At 34.0% G+C, this 24439-nt stretch overlaps 2 protein-coding genes across 8 annotated transcripts; one reads left to right on the top strand and one right to left on the bottom strand.

The window, feature by feature from the left end:
* The first annotated feature begins 689 nt into the window (after positions 1-689).
* LOC108340328 (ATPase family AAA domain-containing protein At1g05910) lies at positions 690-10725 on the top strand. Of its 5 annotated transcripts, none has more exons than XM_017577624.2 (11): positions 690-875; positions 1549-1779; positions 5873-5974; positions 6064-7875; positions 7965-8153; positions 8264-8406; positions 8753-8998; positions 9114-9300; positions 9429-9494; positions 9597-9843; positions 10051-10725. In XM_017577624.2, exons 2-11 carry the CDS (start codon positions 1558-1560, stop codon positions 10422-10424), a joined length of 3588 nt encoding a protein of 1195 aa, XP_017433113.1. In that variant the 5' UTR covers positions 690-875; positions 1549-1557; the 3' UTR covers positions 10425-10725. The 5 variants fall into 5 exon arrangements, with proteins under 5 accessions (XP_017433113.1, XP_017433111.1, XP_017433112.1 ...); XM_017577622.2 differs by having other exon boundaries at positions 1496-1779; XM_017577623.2 differs by having other exon boundaries at positions 1474-1779.
* Positions 10726-12152: 1427 nt separating this feature from the next.
* LOC108340827 (uncharacterized) lies at positions 12153-20517 on the bottom strand. 3 transcript variants are annotated; one of them, XM_017578423.2, is made up of 11 exons: positions 20381-20517; positions 19587-19740; positions 18300-18900; positions 18055-18205; positions 17462-17572; positions 16470-16833; positions 14673-14915; positions 14175-14244; positions 13318-13475; positions 12693-12759; positions 12153-12499 (listed from the first exon to the last, which is right to left on the bottom strand). In XM_017578423.2, the coding sequence occupies exons 2-11, from the start codon at positions 19722-19724 to the stop codon at positions 12351-12353; spliced, it is 2052 nt and encodes a 683-aa protein (XP_017433912.1). In that variant the 5' UTR covers positions 19725-19740; positions 20381-20517; the 3' UTR covers positions 12153-12350. The 3 variants fall into 3 exon arrangements, with proteins under 3 accessions (XP_017433912.1, XP_017433909.1, XP_017433911.1); XM_017578420.2 differs by having other exon boundaries at positions 19587-19773; positions 20381-20510; XM_017578422.2 differs by having other exon boundaries at positions 19587-19762; positions 20381-20510.
* Between the last annotated feature and the right edge of the window lie 3922 nt (positions 20518-24439).

Genomic DNA, 24439 nt, shown 5'->3' with positions numbered 1-24439 from the left:
TAAAAAAAAAAAGAGATTTGATTCATATTTAATTACTATAGAAAAAATCATTGTTTGTAAGAAATAGTTTATTTTGTGAAAATTATTCTAAATAACTTATTATAATCAATTCTGATTTTTTTTTAGCTTTGTACTATTTAGAAAATTTGAAATACTTAAGCACAAATGGTTAACTATAGACATTGTAATAATTAATCAGTGAATTAAATGTCCGAAATTTTAATTGACTGATTTTTTAATTACTTTTTGATTTTTTTAATGATATAAGAATACATGTAAAGAATTTATTTTACAGCGACAAAACTAAGTTATAAGTAATGAATGAATTAGTGTATCTTCTTATTGTCCAATGAAAGAAGATTCTATGTTTTTTTTTAAAATAATACATAAGTTGATTGAGAATAATGTCACATCTTGAAATAATACTTTTCATACAGTTGATTTTTTTTTTTTACTTCATTAATAAATGCATCAAATAATACTATCACTATAATCATCACTAATTTAATCATAATAAAATTAATAAATTATCATGTTCCGGTTTTATTGGTAAACACTGGTTGCAATAAACTGTTTATATGTTTATAAATGTTTGGACATTTATTTTCTGGAGCGGCCCAATTATAAATTCTGTTTTTCTATGTGGGTCGTATGTAACGGGTCAACCCGGATCTAGTTTGACAGTAGAGAAATATTTTCGGCATTTGGATGGAAGCTAAGTGGGAACGGGGAGAGGAGAAAAATACTCACAAGAGAGAAGGAGGAGGGACCAAGAGAAAGGGTTTTGGACTCTGAAACTCAAAGTGATGCTTTTATTCTTCCTTCTGCGACCTTCGCCGAAACCCTAACTTATTGCATTCATTCCTTGGGATCAGGTGTGCTCTGATTTTTCACTTTCTGTATCTGCTGTCTAATCACCATTATTCGCGCCCTTCACACCCAAGTTCACTGATTAGTTTTTGTTTTTTGATTTTATGGAATTTGGGTTATTTGGTTCCTTCTTGTTTGTTTGCTGCAATGTTTTTTCTTTTTATTTGTTATTTGTTATGTTACTTTTTATTTTTTAACTATAAATGCTGTGTTTATGACTATGTTAGTTTGAGAATTGCATGTTAGGCCTGATACTTGCAAGCATGTTGAATGTTGCATTTGACTTTAGCTGCAGCTTCCCTGTCTGTACCTATATGATGACTTACTTTGTGTATTAATGTAAAAAATCAAATTGAACTTTTTAATTTCATCTTTATGTATTTTTTTTTTTTTGCGTCTAAATAATCCTAAACATATGTTTGACTTCTCAAAGTTTCATATAACAATGTTAATATTATGATTCTTCAACGTGTGTTTAAATTTTTATGCATGTAAGTGGGAAAGGGTTTAGTATGATGCTGTGGAGAAGACTTTCTAATTGATAATTACCTTGGTATGCAATGTTTGTAAGCATTTCTCTTTGAAAATTTTTATGTGCTGTAGATTCTGCTGATTTCTGCTGCAGGTGTTGCTGGCTGAGATATGCTGTTTATGTGATTTTTTATTTGCAAAATTTAGCATTGCTTCATGTATCCAAAACGGTCAGGCCAAGATGGCCCTGATTTGAGACAAGTGCGCTCAAGTGACAGGATCAAGACAAGGCCAAACATTTATGGCCGACCATACTTGTTTTATAACCAAAATCTTAGGCGCACAAGGAAAAACAAGAACAAGACAAGGACTGCAGCTTCTCAGATTGCCAAAATGTTGCGTCCAGGGAATCGGAAACCACAAGATTCTAATGCTAATGTAAGTGTCTGTATACCAAATCAGTTATAGAAGCAAAATTCTTAGTGGGGATGACTCTATTTGTTGCTTAAATCCCATAGGTTCTGTGTCACTCATATTATCATATATGATATTGACAATGAAATTTCCATGCCCCTCTAATTCATTACGTGAAAATGTGGACATATCTATGAAATTATCAGGGTTGTTTGGCTTTAGAGTCGAGAAAACATTTTCTCTTGTCACCCTGTTCCCTGTTTTCAAAAGTTTATGTTGGAAATAGTGTAAATAATAAACATCAAAAGGCTGCTTTCATTATTTCCTGGGTGAACTTTAGAAAACAAGAAACAAAAGGAAAACTAGGTTGCATATCTCTTATTAGCAGTGAAAAAAAAATGCCACACAGCCCCTAAAGACATTTGCTATTTTATTGTTTTTCACTTTTTTTTTATGTATTTATTTTTCCTTTTTTGTCAATTTAATTTAATTTTCCTTTTGACAAACAAAAGGCTCAATTTTAGTACCTCTACATGGCTTGGAATTCAGCATCCAGTTTCTGTTTTTTCACCATACCAGGTTTTAATGTTTCTTAAAACTTGTCCTCCATGTTTTTTTCTGGAAACTCTAATGATGGAATCATGGAGGAGCTGATAAAGTTGCTGTTAGGTTTCTATGTCTGAAACCTAACCAAACACACTCTCACCCAACAGAATACAGAGATGAATGAAAGAAATTCTCTTATTTCAGAACGAATAGGCACTGTACAAAGAATGGGTTGGGAGCATAACCTCCCTGGTTGGGAGCATAACCTCCCTGGTTGGGAGCATAACCTCCCTCTACAGGCTAGAATCCTGTCTTTACAACAAAATATACTTGATATCCTCTACAGAGTTACAAGAGCTCTATTTATAGCAGCTCTGACCCGCTCCCCCTTTACAACCGTCACCCTCACACCTTTAACCGCCCAGTCCTCAACCCAATCTATCCTAACATCCTAGATCCTAACATTACATCCCGCTGCAGAACAACCTTGTCCTCAAGGTTGGAACCGAAAAGCTTGGTCTCTTGGCTCCTCTTCATCATCTTGTTATCATATGAAGTGAACCCACTGGCTACTGCCCTCCAATTCAGGTCCGGAGGCTTGGGTGGTGGCAATTCCTCCTCCAATAACTTCCCTTCTTCCTGGATTCTATTAGCTCCCAGAATTCTGGTCACCTTTTTTCCAGAATCACAGGCCCTGAGAGAATGGTCTTCGATGTCTTTCGTTGCTTTAAGCCGCTCTCTCCCCTCTGTCGGTGTATCACAAACTGCAAGCCCCCTTTTCTGTTGGCTGGCCCACCTCCTCACATAATCCATTCTTCTTTCTCGCGCATTGATTCTTCCATCCACTCTTCCCTCCGAAGCCTTCATTCCTTCTTCCATCACGCTTCTCTCCCACTGATCCATCCCTCCTAGACCGTTCGGTTCCTGCCGTCCTCTTGCGTTTGGGTCCGACAGTCCTCTACCGTACGGTTCGGGCAGTCCTCTATCGTATGGTTCGGGCAGTCCTCTACCGTACGGTTCGGGCAGTCTTCTCACGTTCGCTTCCGGACGTCCTCTCCCGTTCGGTTCTAGCAGTCCTCGACCGTTCGGTTCCTTCAGTCCTCTCGGGTTCGCAGCTTGTAGTGCTAGCTCGTTCGGTTCCGGCCGTCCTGTCACGTTCGACTTTGTCAGTCCTCTCCCGTTGGGTTCTGGCAGTTCTCTACCGTACGGTTCAGGCAATTCTCTCACGTTCGCTTCCGGACGTCCTCTCTCGTTCGATTCTGGCAGTCCTCGACCGTTCAGTTTCGTCAATTCTTTCACGTTCGATGCTGGGACGTATTCTTCCACGGTTCCCGACTGCTTACTGGCCGCTACCCTTTCAGAGATGGTACCCCCGTTCCGTTCTCCAAATCGCAGCACTACTACCCCCTTCAGACCTTCCCAAGAACGATTCTTGGTTTTCTCCTTCCAGGCTCTGAACCAGTAGCCAGCGCTCCCCTCCATACTGATGTCAACTAGGCGCACCTTTTCCTCCTCTGCCACACCTTGCAACTCGAAGAACTTCTTTGCCTTAGAGACCCACCCCAACGGATCAAACCCTTTGAAAGTGGGTAGTTCTACCCTTTTCTGCCATTGATTTTGCACCTCCTGGTGATCCCCACCCACTCTCCCTCCAATATCCTCCCCGCGCCGTCGCTGGTTCTCGTTTACGAAAGTCTGACTTCCATCTGAGTGTCCTTCATTGTTGTGAGTCTGTGCCCCCATCATCCTCATTATTTCTTGCAAGTCCCGGCGCACTACGGCGGATTCCGCCTTCATCCGCTCCATCGTAATCTCCATAGCCTCCAATCGTCCCTCCGTGCTTCCCTCCATCTTCGCTTCGCACCCAATTTGGATCCGACAGTTTCTTGATAACGTCTTGATCCCTTCTTGATCTGACACCCCTCTCCTAAGGATAACCAATAGTTCTCCTATTGATACGGCAGTGCTGTGGATGATCCGGCCGCTTCTCGAAACGGCAGGTCGGACCAATTTGTTAGGTTTCTATGTCTGAAACCTAAACCAAACACACTCTCACCCAACAGAATACAAAGATGAATGAAAGAAATTCTCTTATTTTAGAACGAATAGGCACTGTACAAAGAATGGGTTGGGAGCATAACCTCCCTGGTTGGGAGCATAACCTCCCTCTACAGGCTAGAATCTTGTCTTTACAACAAAATATACTTGATATCCTCTACAAAGTTACAAGAGCTCTATTTATAGCAGCTCTTACCCACTCCCCCTTTACAACCGACACCCTCACACCTTTAATCGCTCAGTCCTCAACCCAATCTATCCTAACATCCTAGATCCTAACAGTTGCTTTATCATAATACTGCTTTGTGCTTTCCATTGTTATTTGTTACTTGACTGTGATCTTTGAATCCATTTGCATCTTATCCAGGTGAATCCTCATTCTGTTTTGTTGATTCACAGTCCTCTTGTGTGAAATGTTTCCCTACCTGGCTCTTTCTTTCAAAGGTCCTCTAACTAATTGTCAAGGCTTTTATGTGGACAATGGTATTTGATGTAATTAGCTCAAATGGTCTGTATACTGATGTGTGTTTGTATGAATGCTTCACAAGACTCATTTTTTTGTTGTTTATGTCGTCTTTTTAGAATTTAAAAACAAATTGCTATCTTTTCTTCTCTCGTGAAGTTAAGATAAGGCTGTGGACAATTGATGATGTTGTGTCTTTGTTAGTAGTCTCTGTTTGTGTTTTTAAAAGAATTATATCCAAACACGAAAACAATTGTTTGCTCAGAATACTCACTATTAATTAGTTGTATTTGTATACTATTTTCTTCAAAGAAGTTTTCCTCTAAATGTGCTGGAAATGTGTTTAGTTGTAAATCACCAGGTTCTGACTCGTACTCATTTGGGGGTTATTATTAGCAAAATTTGGGATTGGCAGAGAGCTTTTTCTAAAATCCTGCATAATATTTTTAAGTTTACTGCAAAGTAGTTTGTACTTGCTTATAGAAATAACTGCTCTGCAGTGTCCATTTTAATATAGAACTATTCAAATATAACAAGTGTCATACTGACAATTGATTATAGCAACCAAGCACTAAATTATTTACTATCTATGTATAAAATTCTAGATGTAATAGTTTCTTCCAATCTAATCTATGTTGCCTTCACTGATAACTTAACAAAATGTTCTACTTTAGCAACCAAGTTTGCTTGATCTATAATCAGATACCTTAACTTCATCAACCTCTGGTCTCTGCTTTGCTGAATATGATTGTGCACAATAACTGTTCTCCCTGTTTCTTTGTTTTGGCTTCTTTTGAGATATTTTTGACAGGCAAACGCAATTGATTGTTTTTATGAATTGGTATAATTCTTTAAAAAAGATCGAAGGGTGTGAATTTAGTAGGTAGTGGTGGGTATTATTGTTTTTCTAATGTTGGACTCTGCATTCTATTTCACCCATTACTCTGAATTGTGTCATTTGCTGAATTTGATTAGATGCTTACTATAATTCATCAGTATTACATGGGATGTATCTAAATCCTCGGGTTGTTTTATCTGTACTTCTCTTAGTCTGGCTCTGCCAACCTTCGCCGTTCAACAAGGAAGAGAAGGATTAATGTAAATCTTGAAGATTTTACAGATAGCTCTGGAGCTGAAGACGAAGACTTAATGGTGAGGTTTTATACTCAATAATACAAAATTTTGTTTAATAAACTTGAATTTGCTATAATTTGGGCTGAAGGTATGTGTCTGTGTTCCAGAGACCTGCATATCCCTCATTGAGAAACCAGATTAAAAATAGAGTCAAACGGGATGGTTTGATGTCTTCTAAGCGCAAAAGAGCAGACAATACTAAGCCAGCACCTCGACGTGAAGGCTTACGTCCTCGTCGTTCAAAGGGTGCTGTGATAGAACGATTGATTTCAGAGTCAGATGATGAGCAAGACCTGTCAGAGGAAAAGGTTGATCAAGATGAAACAGAAAATGGAAATGATGCTGAGGAAAATGATGCAGATGATGGCCAAAATGAGATTGAGGGGGACGCAGAGGGTGAAGATGAAGGTGATGAAGATGGTGATGATGAAGAGGGTGAAGAAGAGCAGGATGGAAGAAGGCGCTATGATCTTCGGAATCGTTCAGATGTTCGGAGGTTCTCTATGGAGGAAAGAAAGGCTCGGCCTAGGTCTCCTCGAAGAGTGTTACATCAAGGTATGGGTACCAAGGTCAGCAGGGATGTAAGGAAAGGTGGATCACGAGTTCATAAGCGTCATCGTTTAGCAAGGCCTGAAGATTCTGATGACTCACTTCTTGTGGATGAGCTGGACCAAGGCCCAGCTATTTCATGGGGGCGAGGTGGTAACAGATCTGGTCCACCTTGGCTTTTTGGAGGCTTAGACATGCATGGAACAACAGCTTTTGGATTAAATCTTGCTGCATCAGGTTGGGGTCATCAGGGTGATGCTTTGGCTACTCTTACATCTGGGATTCAAACTGCTGGACCAAGCTCCAAGGGTGGAGCAGATATCCAACCCTTACAGGTTGACGATAGTGTTAGTTTTGATGATATAGGTGGGCTCTCTGAATACATTGATGCTCTAAAGGAAATGGTTTTCTTTCCATTACTATATCCGGATTTTTTTGCAAGTTACCACATAACTCCACCTAGGGGAGTGTTGTTGTGTGGCCCCCCTGGCACAGGGAAAACATTGATTGCAAGGGCTTTGGCTTGTGCTGCTTCAAAAGCTGGCCAAAAGGTTAGCTTTTACATGCGCAAAGGAGCAGATGTGCTGAGCAAGTGGGTTGGTGAGGCTGAAAGACAATTGAAACTACTCTTTGAGGAAGCACAAAGGAATCAACCTTCTATTATCTTCTTTGATGAGATAGATGGACTTGCACCTGTGAGGTCTAGCAAGCAGGAACAAATTCACAATTCAATTGTGTCCACTTTGCTTGCTTTGATGGATGGTCTTGACTCTCGCGGGCAAGTTGTTTTAATTGGAGCTACCAACAGGATTGATGCTATTGATGGAGCCTTACGACGCCCTGGTAGATTTGATCGAGAGTTTAACTTTCCCTTACCTGGTTGTGAGGCACGTGCTGAGATATTAGACATTCATACTCGTAAGTGGAAACATCCTCCTCCAAATGAGCTGAAAAAGGAACTTGCAGCCAGTTGTGTAGGTTACTGTGGTGCTGATCTGAAAGCTCTTTGTACTGAAGCTGCCATCCATGCATTTCGGCAAAAGTATCCACAAGTTTATACAAGTGATGACAAATTTGTTATAGATGTTGATTCTGTCAATGTAGAAAAGACTCATTTTATTGAAGCAATGTCTACTATTACTCCTGCTGCTCATAGAGGAGCCATTGTGCACTCTAGGCCATTGTCTCTAGTAGTTCAACCATGTCTCCAGCGACATTTAGAGAAAGCCATGAGTGTTATATCTGATATTTTCCCCGCAGCTTCTATTGCATCTGAGTTGACTAAACTTTCAATGCTGTCCTACGGGTCTGCAATTCCACTTGTGTATCGACCTAGGCTTCTACTTTGTGGTGGTGAAGGTACAGGGCTGGTAATTTTCTTGTAACCTTATGTTGTTGTTGATAAATTATTCATTACAGCAACTTAATATTGAATATACTTACTGCTCTAGTTTAACAGGATCATCTTGGCCCTGCGGTTTTACATGAGCTGGAAAAGTTTCCTGTGCATTCATTAGGACTCCCATCTCTTCTGTCAGATCCCAGTGCAAAGACACCAGAAGAGGCATTAGTACATATATTTAGTGAAGCTAGAAGAACAACACCATCAATTCTTTATTTACCACAGTTTGATGTTTGGTGGGAAACTGTGAGTATATCTTGGTTACCTGTAATTATATATGATAAATGAACTGATTTTAATGCCCAAAATTACTTTTTAATATGAACTGAGCTTGATTGTTTTAAATTATCCTGCAGTCTCATGAGCAGCTCAGGGCTGTTCTCCTGACTTTGCTGGAAGAATTACCATCTGACCTGCCTATCTTACTGCTTGGTACATCCTCTGTTGAACCTGCTGAAGTTGAGGAAGTGCCTACTTCAGTTTTCCCTCATCGCACAATGTATGCATGATATAATTTACTGCAAGTATATTGTTTTAGCTCCAAGGCAAAGAAAATGGCTTTTTCTTTACCAGTACTATGTATGTAATTATATCATTTTTAGTGGATGGTTTTGTATGGGGGAAATTAGTTTAAGGGAGGTAGTAGAATATTTACCGTCAGTATTCAGTGCCCTATCACGTTACTGAAGTCTATGTGATTGGTTATTCCCAAAGTAGTTAAATGACTGTAGGTTTGTTCAAATGCAAAGGTTGAAAATTGAGTAATATTTTTTTCTTTGAATCTGAAAGTACTCTCCATGCCTTTGTTTCTAGTTCTCCATTCACCCTCTTTCTCTTTGCAACAGTTATCAAGTGAATATGCCATGTGCCAAAGATAGGACTTTGTTTTTCAATCTTTTAATAGAAGCTGTTATGTCAATATTGTTGGAGGGAATCAACAAGAAGTCACAAGATACGGGATACCTCCCTGAACTTCCTAAGGCACCAAAATTGGCTACTGGTCCAAAAGTATCTGAGCTAAAAGCAAAGGTGGAAGCTGAGCAACATGCACTTCGCAGGTTACGAATGTGCCTTAGAGATATTTGCAACCGGTATGTCAACTTTTGCTTAATGTACTGTTGTTGGCTTTGTATGGCTCGTTAATACCTTTAATTAACTGGATGCATCCTCTCTCAATACATATATGTATTTTTGTCCATGTTACAGGATACTGTATGACAAAAGATTTAATGCCTTCCATTATCCAGTGTCAGACGAAGATGCACCAAATTACCGGTCAATTATACAGAACCCAATAGACATGGCTACCATCCTGCAGCATGTTGATAATGGCCAATATATTACATGTACTGCATTCATGCAGGATATCAATCTTATTGTATCCAATGCAAAGGCATGTATTTGTGCCTTAATTTTTTTTTTTTTTGGTCGGGGGCAGTTGGGCTATATATATTGAAAATGCTTCATACACTAATTCTAATATTCAAAGCATGTCTTAAGTTTGGTTCTTCTGCAACTCAGGCCTACAATGGAGAGGATTACAACGGTGCTAGGATTGTCAGTAGAGCTTGTGAGCTGCGTGATGCGGTGCATGGACTTTCTCTGGACTGAAGTTTTACATCTTGATGTTGACTGCTGTCTAGCAAGTGCTCCTCCGTATCTTATTTTTTCTTTTCTGTACTTCTTCAGGTGCATGGAATGCTCTCACAAATGGATCCAGCACTGGTTGCTTATTGTGACAAGATTGCTAGCCAAGGTGGCCCAGTTCAACTGTCTGATGAATTAGAGGATTCAACATTCCCTGCTTCTCCTGTTGTGCAGCTGGGTACTGGTACTAGAATGAGTGCTCGACTTCGTCATGTCCAACCAGAGGTTAACGTGGATCAGAGTTATGAGGCATTGAAGCGAGCTAAGAAGATCACCGAAGTGCATGCAGGTATGAGGCATGATAGTTATGAGTGGGTAGACATCTTTGCTTTTCAAGTCCTTGCTTTTAACACACTTATGTGCTTGGTTATGCTTAAAACAAATATTATATTTGTGTGATTTGGTTTCAAATTAGTTTCTTCTTCACTTGTTTCCATATACCTGCAAACTTCAGTTCAAATAGTGATTTTAAAGTTCATTCAAATTGTGTTGATAGCAGAAGACAAGTCGCAAGATTCTGTTCCGCCAAAGTCTTCCCGGGAGCATCAACCTAATGACACTAATGCTAAAGGGCTTGAACCTATGTCAATTGAAGAAAACTTGCATGGAACTTGTACACACAACCTTGCTGATGGCAACAGTCCCCAGGATGTCACAGTGCTAGATGATGAATTTTTGAGAAAAGTGGAATCTGTCAAGCAGCTTTTTGTGAAGCGTAGTGAAAGTTTCAGCATTCCACAACTTGAAAGGCTTTACACAAGAATTATGAAGGGTGTGTTTGAAACAAAAAATAAAGGAGTGAATGGGGATCTTAAGGCTTCGGTTTTGAAGTTTTTGTTGAATTTTGTAGAGGATGATGCAAATTTCTAACTACTGGGATTTTCCTTAATGATTTAAAAAAGAAAGAATTTTACTGTAAAGTCGGGATTTTTTTTTTTTAATTTCAGTGTCATTTGATTGAGTACAGAAGTTTCTTCCATCTCCTTCTACCCCCAAAAGCCACAATTGTCCAAAGCTGTAGTCTACATTCTCAATGATTGTATTTGTAGGATATTAGGATTAGATATTTATGCCAACAGCATGTTTAGCATTATGCTCTCAGAGGATAGAACTTTTGTTTTCTGTTGTCAACCACTAGCAACTATAATAATTATTCTATGTCAACTGACAATCATGCATTTAGTTTAGTATTGTTTTTTTCTTTCATGTTGAATGTCTTTTAGCAGCAAGTGTTGTAAATCAAAATTAAGATAAGATATTTTCTGAAACTTTAATAAGGTGAAATATATGTGATTATTAAGTTTGAAGTTGAAATCAGTTTGTTTTTTGCTTTTTCATTCAAGATAAAACCATGTTAGTATTGGGACCTGTTATCAGGTTGTTATAGAGGAACTCTTTCTAAACACTTTACATGCAAGGTAAATATCTCTTGTGGATTGTGGTGATTGCTACTCTTCTGTCTGCACAGTGCTTCTCTTATATGTTTTATTTGAAACGAGGTGAGGGATGAAAATGAATTAGCGAAAAAAAAAACAAAAAAAAAAGCAATTATTTGGTTAAACAGGAAAATAAGTAAAAAAAAATAATGAAAAATTTAAGAGCGGTTTAGTTGATGTGATAGAATAAAAAGTTATAAATTGATATATTTAAAATTTATCAAAGTACTCTATATTAAAAATAAAATATAACTACTTTTTAAAAAATATTTGTTGAAAATATAGATTAAAATTAGAATAAATGTTAAATTAAAATGAAAAAATAAATCATTATAAAATCTTTAAAAAAATGTATTTTATAACAAATCAAAATTATTTCATATAATATCAAAACTTAAATTTTATGTTATTAAAATTCAAAAATATATTTACAACATATTAAGTATCATTAAAAAAATTATAAATTAGAATTAATTGTGGTATATAACATAACAAAATCTATTATATATGCTATATAACATAACATAATCATAAATTTGGTCATTTTTTTGAAATTGCATAGACTAGTTAGCTATCTTTCCAAATCTCACCATTATAAAGATACGACAAGAATATTGTGAAACCCACGTCTTCCATTTTCTTCATAGCAACTTCCTTCAAACAAGTTTCTCTAATCCACGCATCTCTTTTCACATGAAAATACTTTCTCTTTTTCTCTATAACCAGAGAAACACAAGTTTGGTGACCTTTAGTATACTATTGTATTGAGTTGTTTCTATCAACCAGAAAGAGTTTAAATAAGTTAATTTGTCCTTATTAGCTTTCTAAGCATGTGTTGCATGTCTATCAAACTTTTGATATTTTTATTTAGTTGCCAAGTTTATTGCCATCTGTTTTTCTCCCTCACTAGTTTATTTTCTTAGATGGTCCTTTTTGTTGTTGTGTTTACTTCTCACAAGAAAAAACTCAAAAATATGTACAACACGATTTTACAGAGTAAAAGAACAGTTAAGATGTAGAAATATTAAACACATTTAATAATTTGATAAATACATTCTAAGGATATATTCCGAAGAAAAAAAATAAGATGGAGCACGACCTAACTTAGCAACTATGTAAACGAAAAAAGGTGAGGGAAAAATTGAAATAATAAACAACATAGTTGACAAGAATTAATCACATATCAATATCATTTGTGTTAAATGCAAGATCCCAGAACCGAAGAGATTAGAAAATGCAGTCATTTTAACAGAATTCAGTAAAAATGATCGAAGACTGACATGATATTTTGCCAGATTGATGTAATTCTAGAAAAGACTAGTAACAAAAAGGGAAACAGATCATTTCTAATCTTCCAATATCACTCTTCTAATTTTGCTATACTTCTCAAGTTCGTTATCATCTGAACTGCAGCTGATTCTCTTGCTTCAGAAGGACTGGAACCCATTTTACCTTCAAATGAACACTGAAACTCCACTCCTTTAACAGTTACATTGGCTTTGAATCCACCTTCAATAGAAACACCAGTTAGATTTGATTTGTCAGATTAGGGTGTATCATATTTTCTCATCGTAGACACATGAATAACTATTGGCCATTAATAAGGTGAACAAAAAGCACAATGATCAAATCTTAATTATTTCTTGATTCATATAGAGAATTTATGCCGCTTGTGCTTAAAGTTTAGGTTAGATAGCCTTACCCTCTGATTGAGATAGATGATAAGTTGGCAGGACCCAATTGTTTGTGCGACATATATCATCTAGTTCCTGCAAGATTTCCATAGTTCTAAATACTTTATTTCAATGAAAATAAGGAGGATAGGGGACTTGTTCAGCTAATTGATAAGTAATGTTCTTATATATTTTTTAAAGGTGATAGATCACTACCAAAATGTATAATTGAAAAATGCCACACAAGAAAAGAAAACATCACAGAACAAAGGTAGGTGATAAAGTCAAACTGAGGTGCTTCACAGAGATGTACACAGCACAAAATGAAAATAAGTCATTTGTCAAAAATGAGCTTTTGGCGAGTGGTAAAAATGTGTACAATTGTACAGATGAAACCAAGCAGCGTATAAACAATTCTATGAGCGGCATTGTTCAAATTAACTTACAATTAACATACCCTAAACCCCTACATACTTTTTAAACCATTTCATTCTAGCTTCAGTACTTACGTCTACCAGAAACAATGCTTCCAAGAAATTAGCAACACAATCATTTGATCCTGTGTGCACACTACTAAATTGAATAATAAAGCATCATATAAGAGATAACATTTTCACCTTTGACTCCAAGAATGTAAATAGAACATTGCTTTACCTGGCATGAACTTTGTGTGATAAAGACAGCCTCTGACAATTTTTTCCTCTTAAGAGGTGGGATTTGTTGTCCACACACCCTTTCTTGATTCCAGAGCCATGTACCATTGCAGCCTTCTATAATTGATTCAATCTTTAATCTAAAGTTATCTTCCCCGTCTACATTTGTCCAAAAGACACATGAAAAATCAGTGTTTGTTCACAGTTCATTTTTAGTTCTAGTATATCTGGTTCACAGCTCGAAGTCAATTATTTTCTCAGGCTCTAACTAATTCTACCATTAAAAAATCTTCTGCATAGTATATAATAGGACTTTAATCATCAGCGAATATAGCATATATCGGCCATCACAATCAGATGCAAAGGAAAAAGAGCAGCTGATCATTAACAAAATTGTTCATTTAGCAGATCAGAGATCCTCATAGCAGCTTGAGTATGCTTGTTGAATTCACAATATCTTGGCAACACAGCATATTCCCTATATGTATGTTTATGTGTGTGTATTATTTGAAATGTTTTTTACGTAAGTTGAATTTGGAAGATCCCAACACCATGGACAGACCCTAGAAAAACAGGGGCGGAGAGGTTGAATAGAAACAATATTGAGTTTAATGAATACCTTGCAAATGACAGAAAATCATACAAAGTGATAAAAATGCCTAAAAGAAGCCAATAATCACTGCCTAAACCAGTATCAGACTTACTCTAGAGTTTGATAGATAGAAATATAACAGTATTAATAATAAGAACAAAAATAACAATTAGGAGAGGATAAACCATGAGAATCACCAATGGGGTAGGGGGTCATACTGAAAATACCAGAGAAGAAAAACGCAGGACACTGAAAGGAAAACACACCACTTAATATTTTCTGGATATTTCCATCACAAACAGCAATCTCGTCCTCTATCTTGCGCTGCTGAAGGGCCTGAATGGAGTAACTAAATCTCAGATATATGCAAATATAGAATTTTTTAACATTCAAAGCAGTAGCAATGTAATCCTTAAATTTAAGTAAAACCAGCATAGTAGATATGGCTATGGAAGCAGAATACTGCTTTAATAGTCACAACAACACATGCAAGCATGTACATCGGGTAATATGTGCTACTCGTTAGTTATTTCTAAAATTAAAAGCTTAGTGGTAGGTAAGCCAAAAATGATGAAAACAAATGGCGTACGGATTCAACCAAGTTACTATTACATTTGTATAGAACTATATATATGTCTTAAGATTACATGTATATATGTTCTCCTAGGATACGAGTGTGTGTTCTCAGTGCCCATTGATGGCTACTGAGAATGAATATAGAGTATAATCATTATTGTAAATAGAAGAACGCAATGAAGTTTTACCAATTCATTCCTCCTTCGTATCAAAGTAGCTAGGGCAGTTTGAGTCAATATCTTTTTCGAATCTGAAAGAACTTTGAGCTCCTCTTGATCTGACGCAGAATGATTTGAAATCAGAATACGGCCATCTACAGTGCCTTTTTCAGGTGAGATATTGGGCCTATTGGCATAACTATTGTGCAAAGAAGCAAGATTGCTGGTTCCACCTTCAGTAACGAGCATATTTGTTGAATCAACATTTAAAGCCTAACAAAACAATGGCATTCAGTTAGGTTACAGATGATACACAACTGAACTAAGCTCAACAATCATGGATGGCAGAGAGGTGCAGCTCATTTAGAAACATAATTATTATTTGAATTCATAAACTTTGAAAAAAAACTTATTTTGAGAACTTACATGACAAGCAACAACATATTTATATATCAATAGAATAATAGTATTAAAAATATTTCATAAATAATAAACATGACCGTTTGACAATTTTACAAAGCTTAAATTAATATTCACAAAACGAATTTTGGTACATTTACATAAGAATTTAATGAATGAAATATTCTAAACAATTCGATAAATTTAACTATTATAACTTTATCATAAGTTGATAATTACTCATGAGGACTCCTCTTCTGGACTTTGGCATATATCTAAGCTGTTATGCTCATAGGGACAGATACCATAATGAAATCACAATCTTCATTGCAGTAATGAATTATTCACAAAATGCAACTCTTAGGTAGTGTTTGGCCAACCTTTTTCAAGATTAGCAGAAGCCCCTCTATTGAATCTATTTTCAAGGGATTTAGTTCATTAAAAATGAAGATGATTTATTTTTCAAGTACTTTTCTAAATTATTTAACCCAGCTTCTCGTTCCATTTGTACAAGTGTACATAAATTAGGGTCAGAAAAGGTTTATATATATATATATATATATATATATATATATATATATATATATATATATATATATATATATATATATATATATATATTGATTAGTAGGTCCAAAGTTAAATGGTTTTGGACAAAAACAATGATTCTGAAAGTAAATTTGATTGCCATCGAGACATTTTGCATACATCCAAAACAACAATCTCAGCTATGCTAGAAGTATGGCAGCTGTATGATGTGCATAATATAGGAAGTTTCCAATTTTGGAGTATTTTTGCATTAAGGATTCCTGAATAGATAAAATATAGCTTACCTAAGAGAGCACATGCCAAAAATATGGCGCCTATATCATGTGTATGCAATAGGAAGTTTTCAATTTTGGAGTATTTTTGCATTAAGGATACTTAAATAGCTAAATTATAGATTAACTAAGAGATCACAAAGCTTGTGTTTTGAAAAAAAACTTTTCTCAAGCCAAAATAGTCATAATTTAAGTATCTGCATATACCACAGGAAGTTTGCAATTATTTAGTATTTTTGCATTAAGGATTTCTGTATAGATAAATTATAGATTACCTAAGGGAGCATATGCCAAAAATATGGCAGCTATATGATTTGCACACGATAGGAAGTTTTCAATCTTGGAAAATTTAAGGATACTTAAATAGCTAAAATATAGGTTAACTAAGAGATCACAAAGCTTGTGTTTTGAAAAAGATCTTTTCTCAGAGTAAAAAGAAAATCTAGCCAAAATCGTCATAATTTTAGATGTAAAATTGCTCCCCGAATCCAAAAAAACTCGTCCAAACACAAAAATTATTAGGAAAGATAATCAAAGAAAGCACATATGAACATGATTTAATGAAATCAATAAGTTCAATAACTAGAAAGGTAAGCAAGTTACAAACCTTGACAGTACTTGCAGGGCCGTTAAAATTATACTTCACACATGGATTATTTCTTTCAAGATCTTCATCTACTTGTACAGTATTGTCAATAATATACTGATACTTTTCTTTGATCTTTGATTTTAAAATTGAATTTTCATTCATGGTCATTTCCATGGGCTCATATATAGAATCAGATAATGCAAGTGTGCAACTTCCAGTGTTCTCTTTCTGCTTTGGTGAATCAATATTATCATTGTTTGGCTTACTATCATGAGCGGTAAACATGTCCTCATTTACATAAAATTCTGTTACTTCAGGGGTGTCCACCTTTATATTTTTCTCTGTTACCCTTGTATCTTGCAAAGTATTTGAGAATGCTTCTCTGCCAAGATAGAATATATTACACAAGAAGTGAATGGAGATAAGGACAAAAAAAAAGTGAAAATGACTAAAAATAGAAGAACATTGTATTAAGGATTTCCGACAGCTAATGGAGGGGATCTTGGAAAAAATTTCCAAAAATAATCCAATAAGCATGTAGGAACTCCATGAGCAAATATTTGAAAATCTCATACATTAACTCTACATTATTACTTGTGTTGTGACAGATGATAATTCTGAGAAAAACTATATGTTAACACTAAAGAACCTCTTTAAATTCTATGATATCAAGGCTTGGAAATGCTAGAATATTAGTAAATCCCACTATGAATTTGATGTTGTAAAGGTACCAAAACAGACTCGGTCAAAAGTGCAACTGAAATTAGTACCATAAATGAGCAAGTGGTTTAAGCACAATCATTGTAACTGAAATGAGATTTGAAAAGCAGAACAATATTTATACTTTTTACTTTTTTTCCCAAGTTGCTAAACTTATGACCTCAAGTAAAGTGTACTTGATGAAATCATTAAGCATCAAGTAAAATATCATTCCTTAAGGAACATGGAATTCAAAATGCTGCTAAAATCTAAAAAAACAGTTTTTTTTAAAAAAAGGAGAACATGTCAACCTGGATATCCACTTTGATATTACTTCATAGCATGGAAGCACATGAAAGTAGTCCATTACAGGAGTGATCATCCAACTTCCAGAACTCTTAGTGACCAAAGGTCCCTGCAAGCTATGCAAAATGAAGACACAAACGTTATTCAGAAACATGTACAGAGTCAGCTTTACTTCTTTGTGAAGGTCATATAAATGCAAAGAGACAAATGTCTAAGAATTAAATAAATAAATATATTACCGCAGAAGAAACAGACTGTACAACGTTTTCTGTTCAGCTAAACACACCCTTTAAATAAGATTGCAACACTTTTTGCTAACAATTAATCATTCATCTACCCAAAAACATTTTGCATAATTATATTTTTCTTATATATAACAAAACAGAAGGCTAATATAGCATTTAATTCTCAAAGATTTGTAAATAGTTCATAACTTGATTCGATAGTGACATTAATGTGCAGTACTGTATGAGCATGAGTACGTTTTTCACTGCAATAGGGAGAAAACACGTGACTACACCTGAATGCCGGACACAACAAAGATCCATTTCCCTGTCATCAGAATCTGAGTCATCACACAATAGTAATTAAAACGAACCTTTTAATTAAATCTTGGATAGGAACTTCAAAAACTTCTTCATTGATCGTCTCGGAGCACTGCATTATATAAAACCGAGAAGCTTCCTTCTCTTTACTCTCAGAATACATAGTGCCACTCTCCAAAAGAAAAATATCAGTATTATTGATACCTGTACCATAGTACACGAATCATACTCAGCTATTTGTGTCTCAGAAGCACATGATAAAATTAAAATATTAAAAATAAAAAAATGCAATAATTACCTGTGGCTTCCTTTATAGCAGAATACCCAACTTGCAGAAACACATCTTCGTTGACTTTTAATTCATCCTTTGAAGATTTTTTAAGGACTCTTTTCTTTTTATATTGTTTTGTTCCCGGTGTAACTTCAGAACTTTGATTGGAGGTAACCAGACCTTTCAACCCCAGAGAACTTTGGCAGGAGGTGTCCAGACCTTTCGAAATCAGAGAACTTTGGCTGGAGGTGTCCAAACTTTTTTCTACCAGAGACCATACCCCACTGGTAATGGAACCAAACAGCAAAAAGCATTTCTCCTTCTTACTGTCAATTAAAAGGATAGCTACTTTTGTAATGGGCCATCCCTCTATATTAGGAACATTCTTTGATGCATCTAAAGATTTAGATACATCACAAGCTTCCATAATCATCTTTTCTGTCAATGATAGTTGCTTCTCCACGTTAGTGAGCTCTTCTTCATGTGAATTTTGCATGAATTGCATATGTGCTAATAAAGCTGGCCTCAAAACCACAACCAACTTGGAAAATTCATTTAATGGAAGATATTCAAGTTGTGGATGTCGTTTCCTTTGGTAGTAATTGTAAAGTAAGACAACCGATCGCACCTGAAACAGAAAAAACAATCAAACAGGAAGATCAGTAACTAGAGATGATATTGATTGGTTTATATTTTTATAGGAGGGATATCATTAGGGGGAGGTTACATACATACATACATTATATATATATATATATAATATATATATAATATATATATATTAACACATATAAGATATTTGACACCACTTTTAATCCAAAACCTAAAGGCAATGAGTTTATGAGTTTTTCATCTTATATAGTGTTTAACTTTGTCTCTTTTACCCAATGTGAGACTTTGATTCACACTTGGATTATTCCCAACAATTATCCTCCTCCTGCTCTCCTATAGATCTAAACTCATATTGTAGTTTATAAATCATAAGGTAATATGAACATAGATTGTTTATTTCCATTTTTAATGAGATGCACAAGGACAAAAGTAAATGAAATAGCATTGTAGTCATAATGTACAAGGTACAAACATGCTTTCAATACTCCATGCAACCAAAACATGAAAGTAATCTAAATAGAAAGTAAGAATAAGGAAAATATAAGTGAAAACAATCTCTAGTATGTTGAACAATTCCTAAAGTCAATATTTCCTCAAAACAACCAATAAAACAAATCATAAAAATTAATGTCCAAAAAAACCTCATAGATTTAATAGTTGGATGGTTATAAAAACACAAAGAGAGGTAAACAAAATAAACACCTGTCTTGCTACTAACTTCTGTTGAGATGGTGATGGGTAATCCTGAACAGAAGACTTTGCTGGCAGCAATGGGTCTACCAAGTGCTCTATAAATATCTTAATTGCATCTTCCGTCGGACAAACATCGGATGGAACCATGTTCAAGGTCTGTCACCTACTTTCAGAATGTGGTATTACTGTATTGATGCTGACAAAATTAACTTGTGAACAAGTGTTTAAGTGTAAGAAGAAAAAAAACACAAGCTACGGTTATTGAAACATAACTCAACCATCTTACACCAAAATTGCATATTTACAATCAAATTTTACGAAAAAATATCTCAAAAGATTTTTTTTTTAAAATAATAATTAATTACAGTGCATGCATAAAAAATTAATTAAGCTAGTTTTTATTACCCTAAGATTTATATTAAGAAAATACAATTTTATTTTATTTTAAATAAAAATAATTATCTTAAATAAGGATCATCATCCAAACACAACCTTAACAAATTGAACAAGTAGTTAAATATTCATATAACAAAGAAACACTCTTTAATTGAACATGCATGATTATCAACCATAAAAATTAGACTCACACAAATTTCAGAAAAATTTTCCCCATTTTTTCACATAATTTTGTAGTTTTTGCGCAATGAATACCCTAATAGGTGTTTAGATAGACAGAAACTCGGCCGAAAAACAAAAATAACAAAAAAATGGAAAACAAAATAATTTAATTGATTCCAAAAGCCAGACAGAATCTCACAGGAGTCGCAATGCAGAAAGAAAATGCAGATCAAAAGAGAACTCACAGTGAGCCGAAGAGTGAAGAATGCTCAATTCAAAGTATTGGCTCATACATTCCACACTGCACACAATTTCCTTATGAGAGCATTTTCTATTTTGATTTCGGCAGAAGTATATGAGAAACCCATCAGCATACTAAAGATACATAATAGTCTTTTCGCATCTTCGCAAATAAATAATTTTGGTTTAAATATTTTTCTTTTTCTCTTTATAGTTTAATTCTTTTATTTTTATATTTTATATTTAATTACGCCATATTGAAAAATGTTAGATTTAGAATTTCCATAATACAGTACAATTAAGGATTACACCAAAATCATAGATATTTTAATAATGGAAACTTTCTATTTAAAAAAAATAGTGAATAAAATTATGAATGCAGCATAATAGGAAAACTAAAATAACTAAAATGATTTTTTTTAATTTCTGGAAGTATTGTAATTGCAAAATATTTTGCTTACATCTTACAACTAAAGTCATACTTTTTCATATTAAATAATTTCGAGATTGTACTTAAGTGTGCTATTTAGAATTTGAGATAAAAAGAAAACTTCATTCAGAATTTGTCGTCATATTTTTGTAATTAAGATTCCAGACGAATATAGGTTAGTAATTTAACTGGTTAAATTAAATTATATTTATAATATTAATTTATTTTTTTTATAAGAGCATGTTAAAAAGTTATATATCTACAGTTAAGATAATTGTAATTATAATTTATTAGCTTTCTTTAAAAAAATATTAAAAAAATAGTATTAAATATATTGAATATATTTATTGGTTATAATACTGTTAATTGTGAGGGGTAATAATCTTAAATGAATTCTATAGTATTAATATTATTAATTGTATATAAAAAAATACTATTAAATGTACTTTATTAGTTGTAATATTGATAATATTAGTGTACATGTTTGTCAGCATTCATTTGATCTTAGAAAAAAAAATAGTAACTCCTTTCAAAAAGGAATAAAAAAATTAAGCTGAAATTTGGTGTACATTATGCTTGTTTTAAGAGAATTGTTGTTATAATTAATACTGTAATGTGTGTGTTTTGCTTGTTTTAAGACCATTGTGGTTATAATTACTAATGTCATGTGTTATTTTTAAGTTATTTTCATTCCACGCCAAAGCAATAACTTCATGTTCAAAAATTTAGTGTATGGGAATGTAAAAATCTGCCTTGGAAATTGTAAAGTATTTAACCAAACCAGAGTTTCAAATACGCAACTATTTTCAATAAAATAAGTGAATATAGGTTAATATTAATATTTTTTATTTTCCTCGGTTAAAATTTCAAGTTGTGTTAAAAAATTATTAAGCGATATTATCAATGGTGTGTTAGTGATATAGTGAATCTCATATAAGAATATAACATTATTAAATAAAACGTCATTTAGTTTATAATCCTCTAAAAGTTTAAAGATAAATATGTAAGAATGATTTTCTTTGAATGTTTCACCATCCACCTCTAATTTTACATATTTGTCTCTCAATTATTAAGTCAAAAGAAAATTAATGATAACTTAATGATTTCCTAACCACCAACAATTCTCCCAACCACCAACAATTTTGAATGTTTTCTAATTTTATAAACCCTATCATGCATCTCTTTCCTCTTTCTCAGTTTTTTACTTTTCAGTAGCCTTTTGTTCACTTCATTTTTACTATTATTTGTTTTCTGAGTTGAGAGTTATAGAGTGGTGGTGGTGGTGTTGTGCACATTGGAGGAGGAGAGGAGGAGGAAGAAGCTACTAACAAAGAGTATATCCAGGTTAGTTTAAATGGTTGTATTCGCCGAAGAGGTTTCAAGGGTTACAAGAGTAAAGGTCATTCTTTAACTACACTTCTAGTGTATCTATTCGCCAAAAAGCAAATACAAAGCTCTATCTGTTAGCGTTATTTAACATTTTGTAGACTAACAACTAATTAAAAAAAATTAACAAACAAATAAAAAAATTCTAAACATACTCTAAAAACATATTAAATATTATTTAACAATAAAACATAAAAAAAAATTAAATTTCCAGAACATAAAAATATAAAATATTAACAAAAAAATATACAAAATATTAACAAAAAAATTTTAATATACTAACGTAACATAATAAAGCAAAAAATAAAAAAAATAAAGCAATAAACAAAACCTAAAGCGCATATCTAACTGTGGCTAACAGCGAAGGCATATCCAACTGCGGCTAACAGAGATAAAAGTGCGACTAAGAGCGAACGCATATCCAACTGCGGCTGACATAAATCCAACTGCGGTGACCCCTATCCGCATTTCCAAATGCGGCTTTCATTACCCAACTGCGGCACCCCTATCCTCACTTCCACCGTGCACAAACCCAGCGAAATAGACCAAACATACCAATATTATTTTAACAGAAACAGACCAAGCATTTTTGAGAGGTTTTCCCTACACCTCTCAGCATTTTAACAGAGCAATAACAACATTTTTTTAACAAAAACAGATCAACCATTTTAACAGAGCAAGAGCAACCATTTTTTAATAGAAACAGACCAAGCATTTTAAATGAGCAAGAGCAAGCATTTTTTTAACAACATTTTTTAAATGACAACAACCAACCTAGACGCAAATGTCAAATGTGTGAGAACAATTATCCCTGCTGCTACAACTCACCACACTAAACCAGAGAGGAGGAAGGACCACTCAGCGAGACAATATATGAGGGATGAATGGAGGACTGTAAGAGCTCTGAAGACAACATAAACAAAGGGGTATAAGCTTTTTTACAACTTTTCAAAGATGATTTAAAATAAATAAATTTTAATTTTATCCTTATACAGATTATTTTCTCACAGCAATTAAGGTAGTTATTATAACATCCAATCATTTTAATAAATGTGGCAAATTCAATCATTAACATCACACCAGTTCATGTATGTAATTAGACTCTTCAAGATTTAATTTGTTAGAATAAATGCACTCAAGTAAAATTTATGAAATATACACTTGTGGTATCTAATGTTCATCCCTCAAGACAAGATTAATAACTATTACGATATATAAACCCTAGAATTGTCCTTGTGTTAGGATCTTCTACCACTCTTGTCACTTAATTATTCTCATATACTCGAATATGAATGATTATCAGAGTTCAATATAGTTTCACGTTCTTACCTTAATGCACATCCCAATGAAATAACAAAAAAAAAATCATTATGGGAATCACCTCATATAACGATTAGGGATGAAGAAAAAAACTACATATGTGAAAACAGATAATTGGTACTTACAAGTATCTATTACCAATGAGTAACGAATATTTTAGTATCCATTTATAAACAGTTCAGGTACGGTATCATATTATTTATACCTATTGATATATGTTATCGGTAAAAAGTCAAATTTAAAATTAAATTTATATTTTATTAATTTAAGTTTAATTAAAATTAAATTTTAATTTATATTTTATTAAATTAAATTTAATTAGAATTAAAATTTAATTTAATTTAATTTATATTTATATTTTTTTATAACTGTATTTATTTTTTATTTTAAAAATTTATAAAATATATAATTTTTTAAAATACTATGAGATTTTTAAAATTCGCAGATATCTTTTAAACCATTGTCATTCTTAATCATTGTCTTCCTACCTTTGTTTCATCTTTTAAATCAATGTAAGAGATAGAGTAACCACAATTAAGACTCAAAAAATACATCAAAGATATTACACAAAACAGCGTGGCACTTACGGCAGAGTGAGTGTGCCCAGCACTAGCAACACATTGACACCCTCTTAGATATCCAAAAGCTCATTGTCAAGTCCAACTATACGAATCATGTCCATTGTTGAACCCACTGGATTTCATCTTGATCAATTGGTCTCTTAACTCAAATGAATACAAAACAGTGATCAAAGTGTATCATTTAAGCCAATTGCTCAAAACCTAACCCTCTTAATCAATCAACAAATCAAGCAAAACCATCATTCACCAAACAAACATGGTAACACTTGCAAGCAGAGAGTACATAATCACTTAACAGCTTCCTCAAAACAATCACATCATATCTTACCAATTCAATTTCCAATTAT

The sequence above is a fragment of the Vigna angularis genome, chromosome 5, assembly GCF_016808095.1.
Source record: "Vigna angularis cultivar LongXiaoDou No.4 chromosome 5, ASM1680809v1, whole genome shotgun sequence".
In the NCBI taxonomy this organism is placed as follows: domain Eukaryota; kingdom Viridiplantae; phylum Streptophyta; class Magnoliopsida; order Fabales; family Fabaceae; genus Vigna; species Vigna angularis.
The sequence above is the reverse complement of the archived record's forward strand: the minus strand, read 5'-3'. Positions and strand labels throughout refer to the sequence as shown.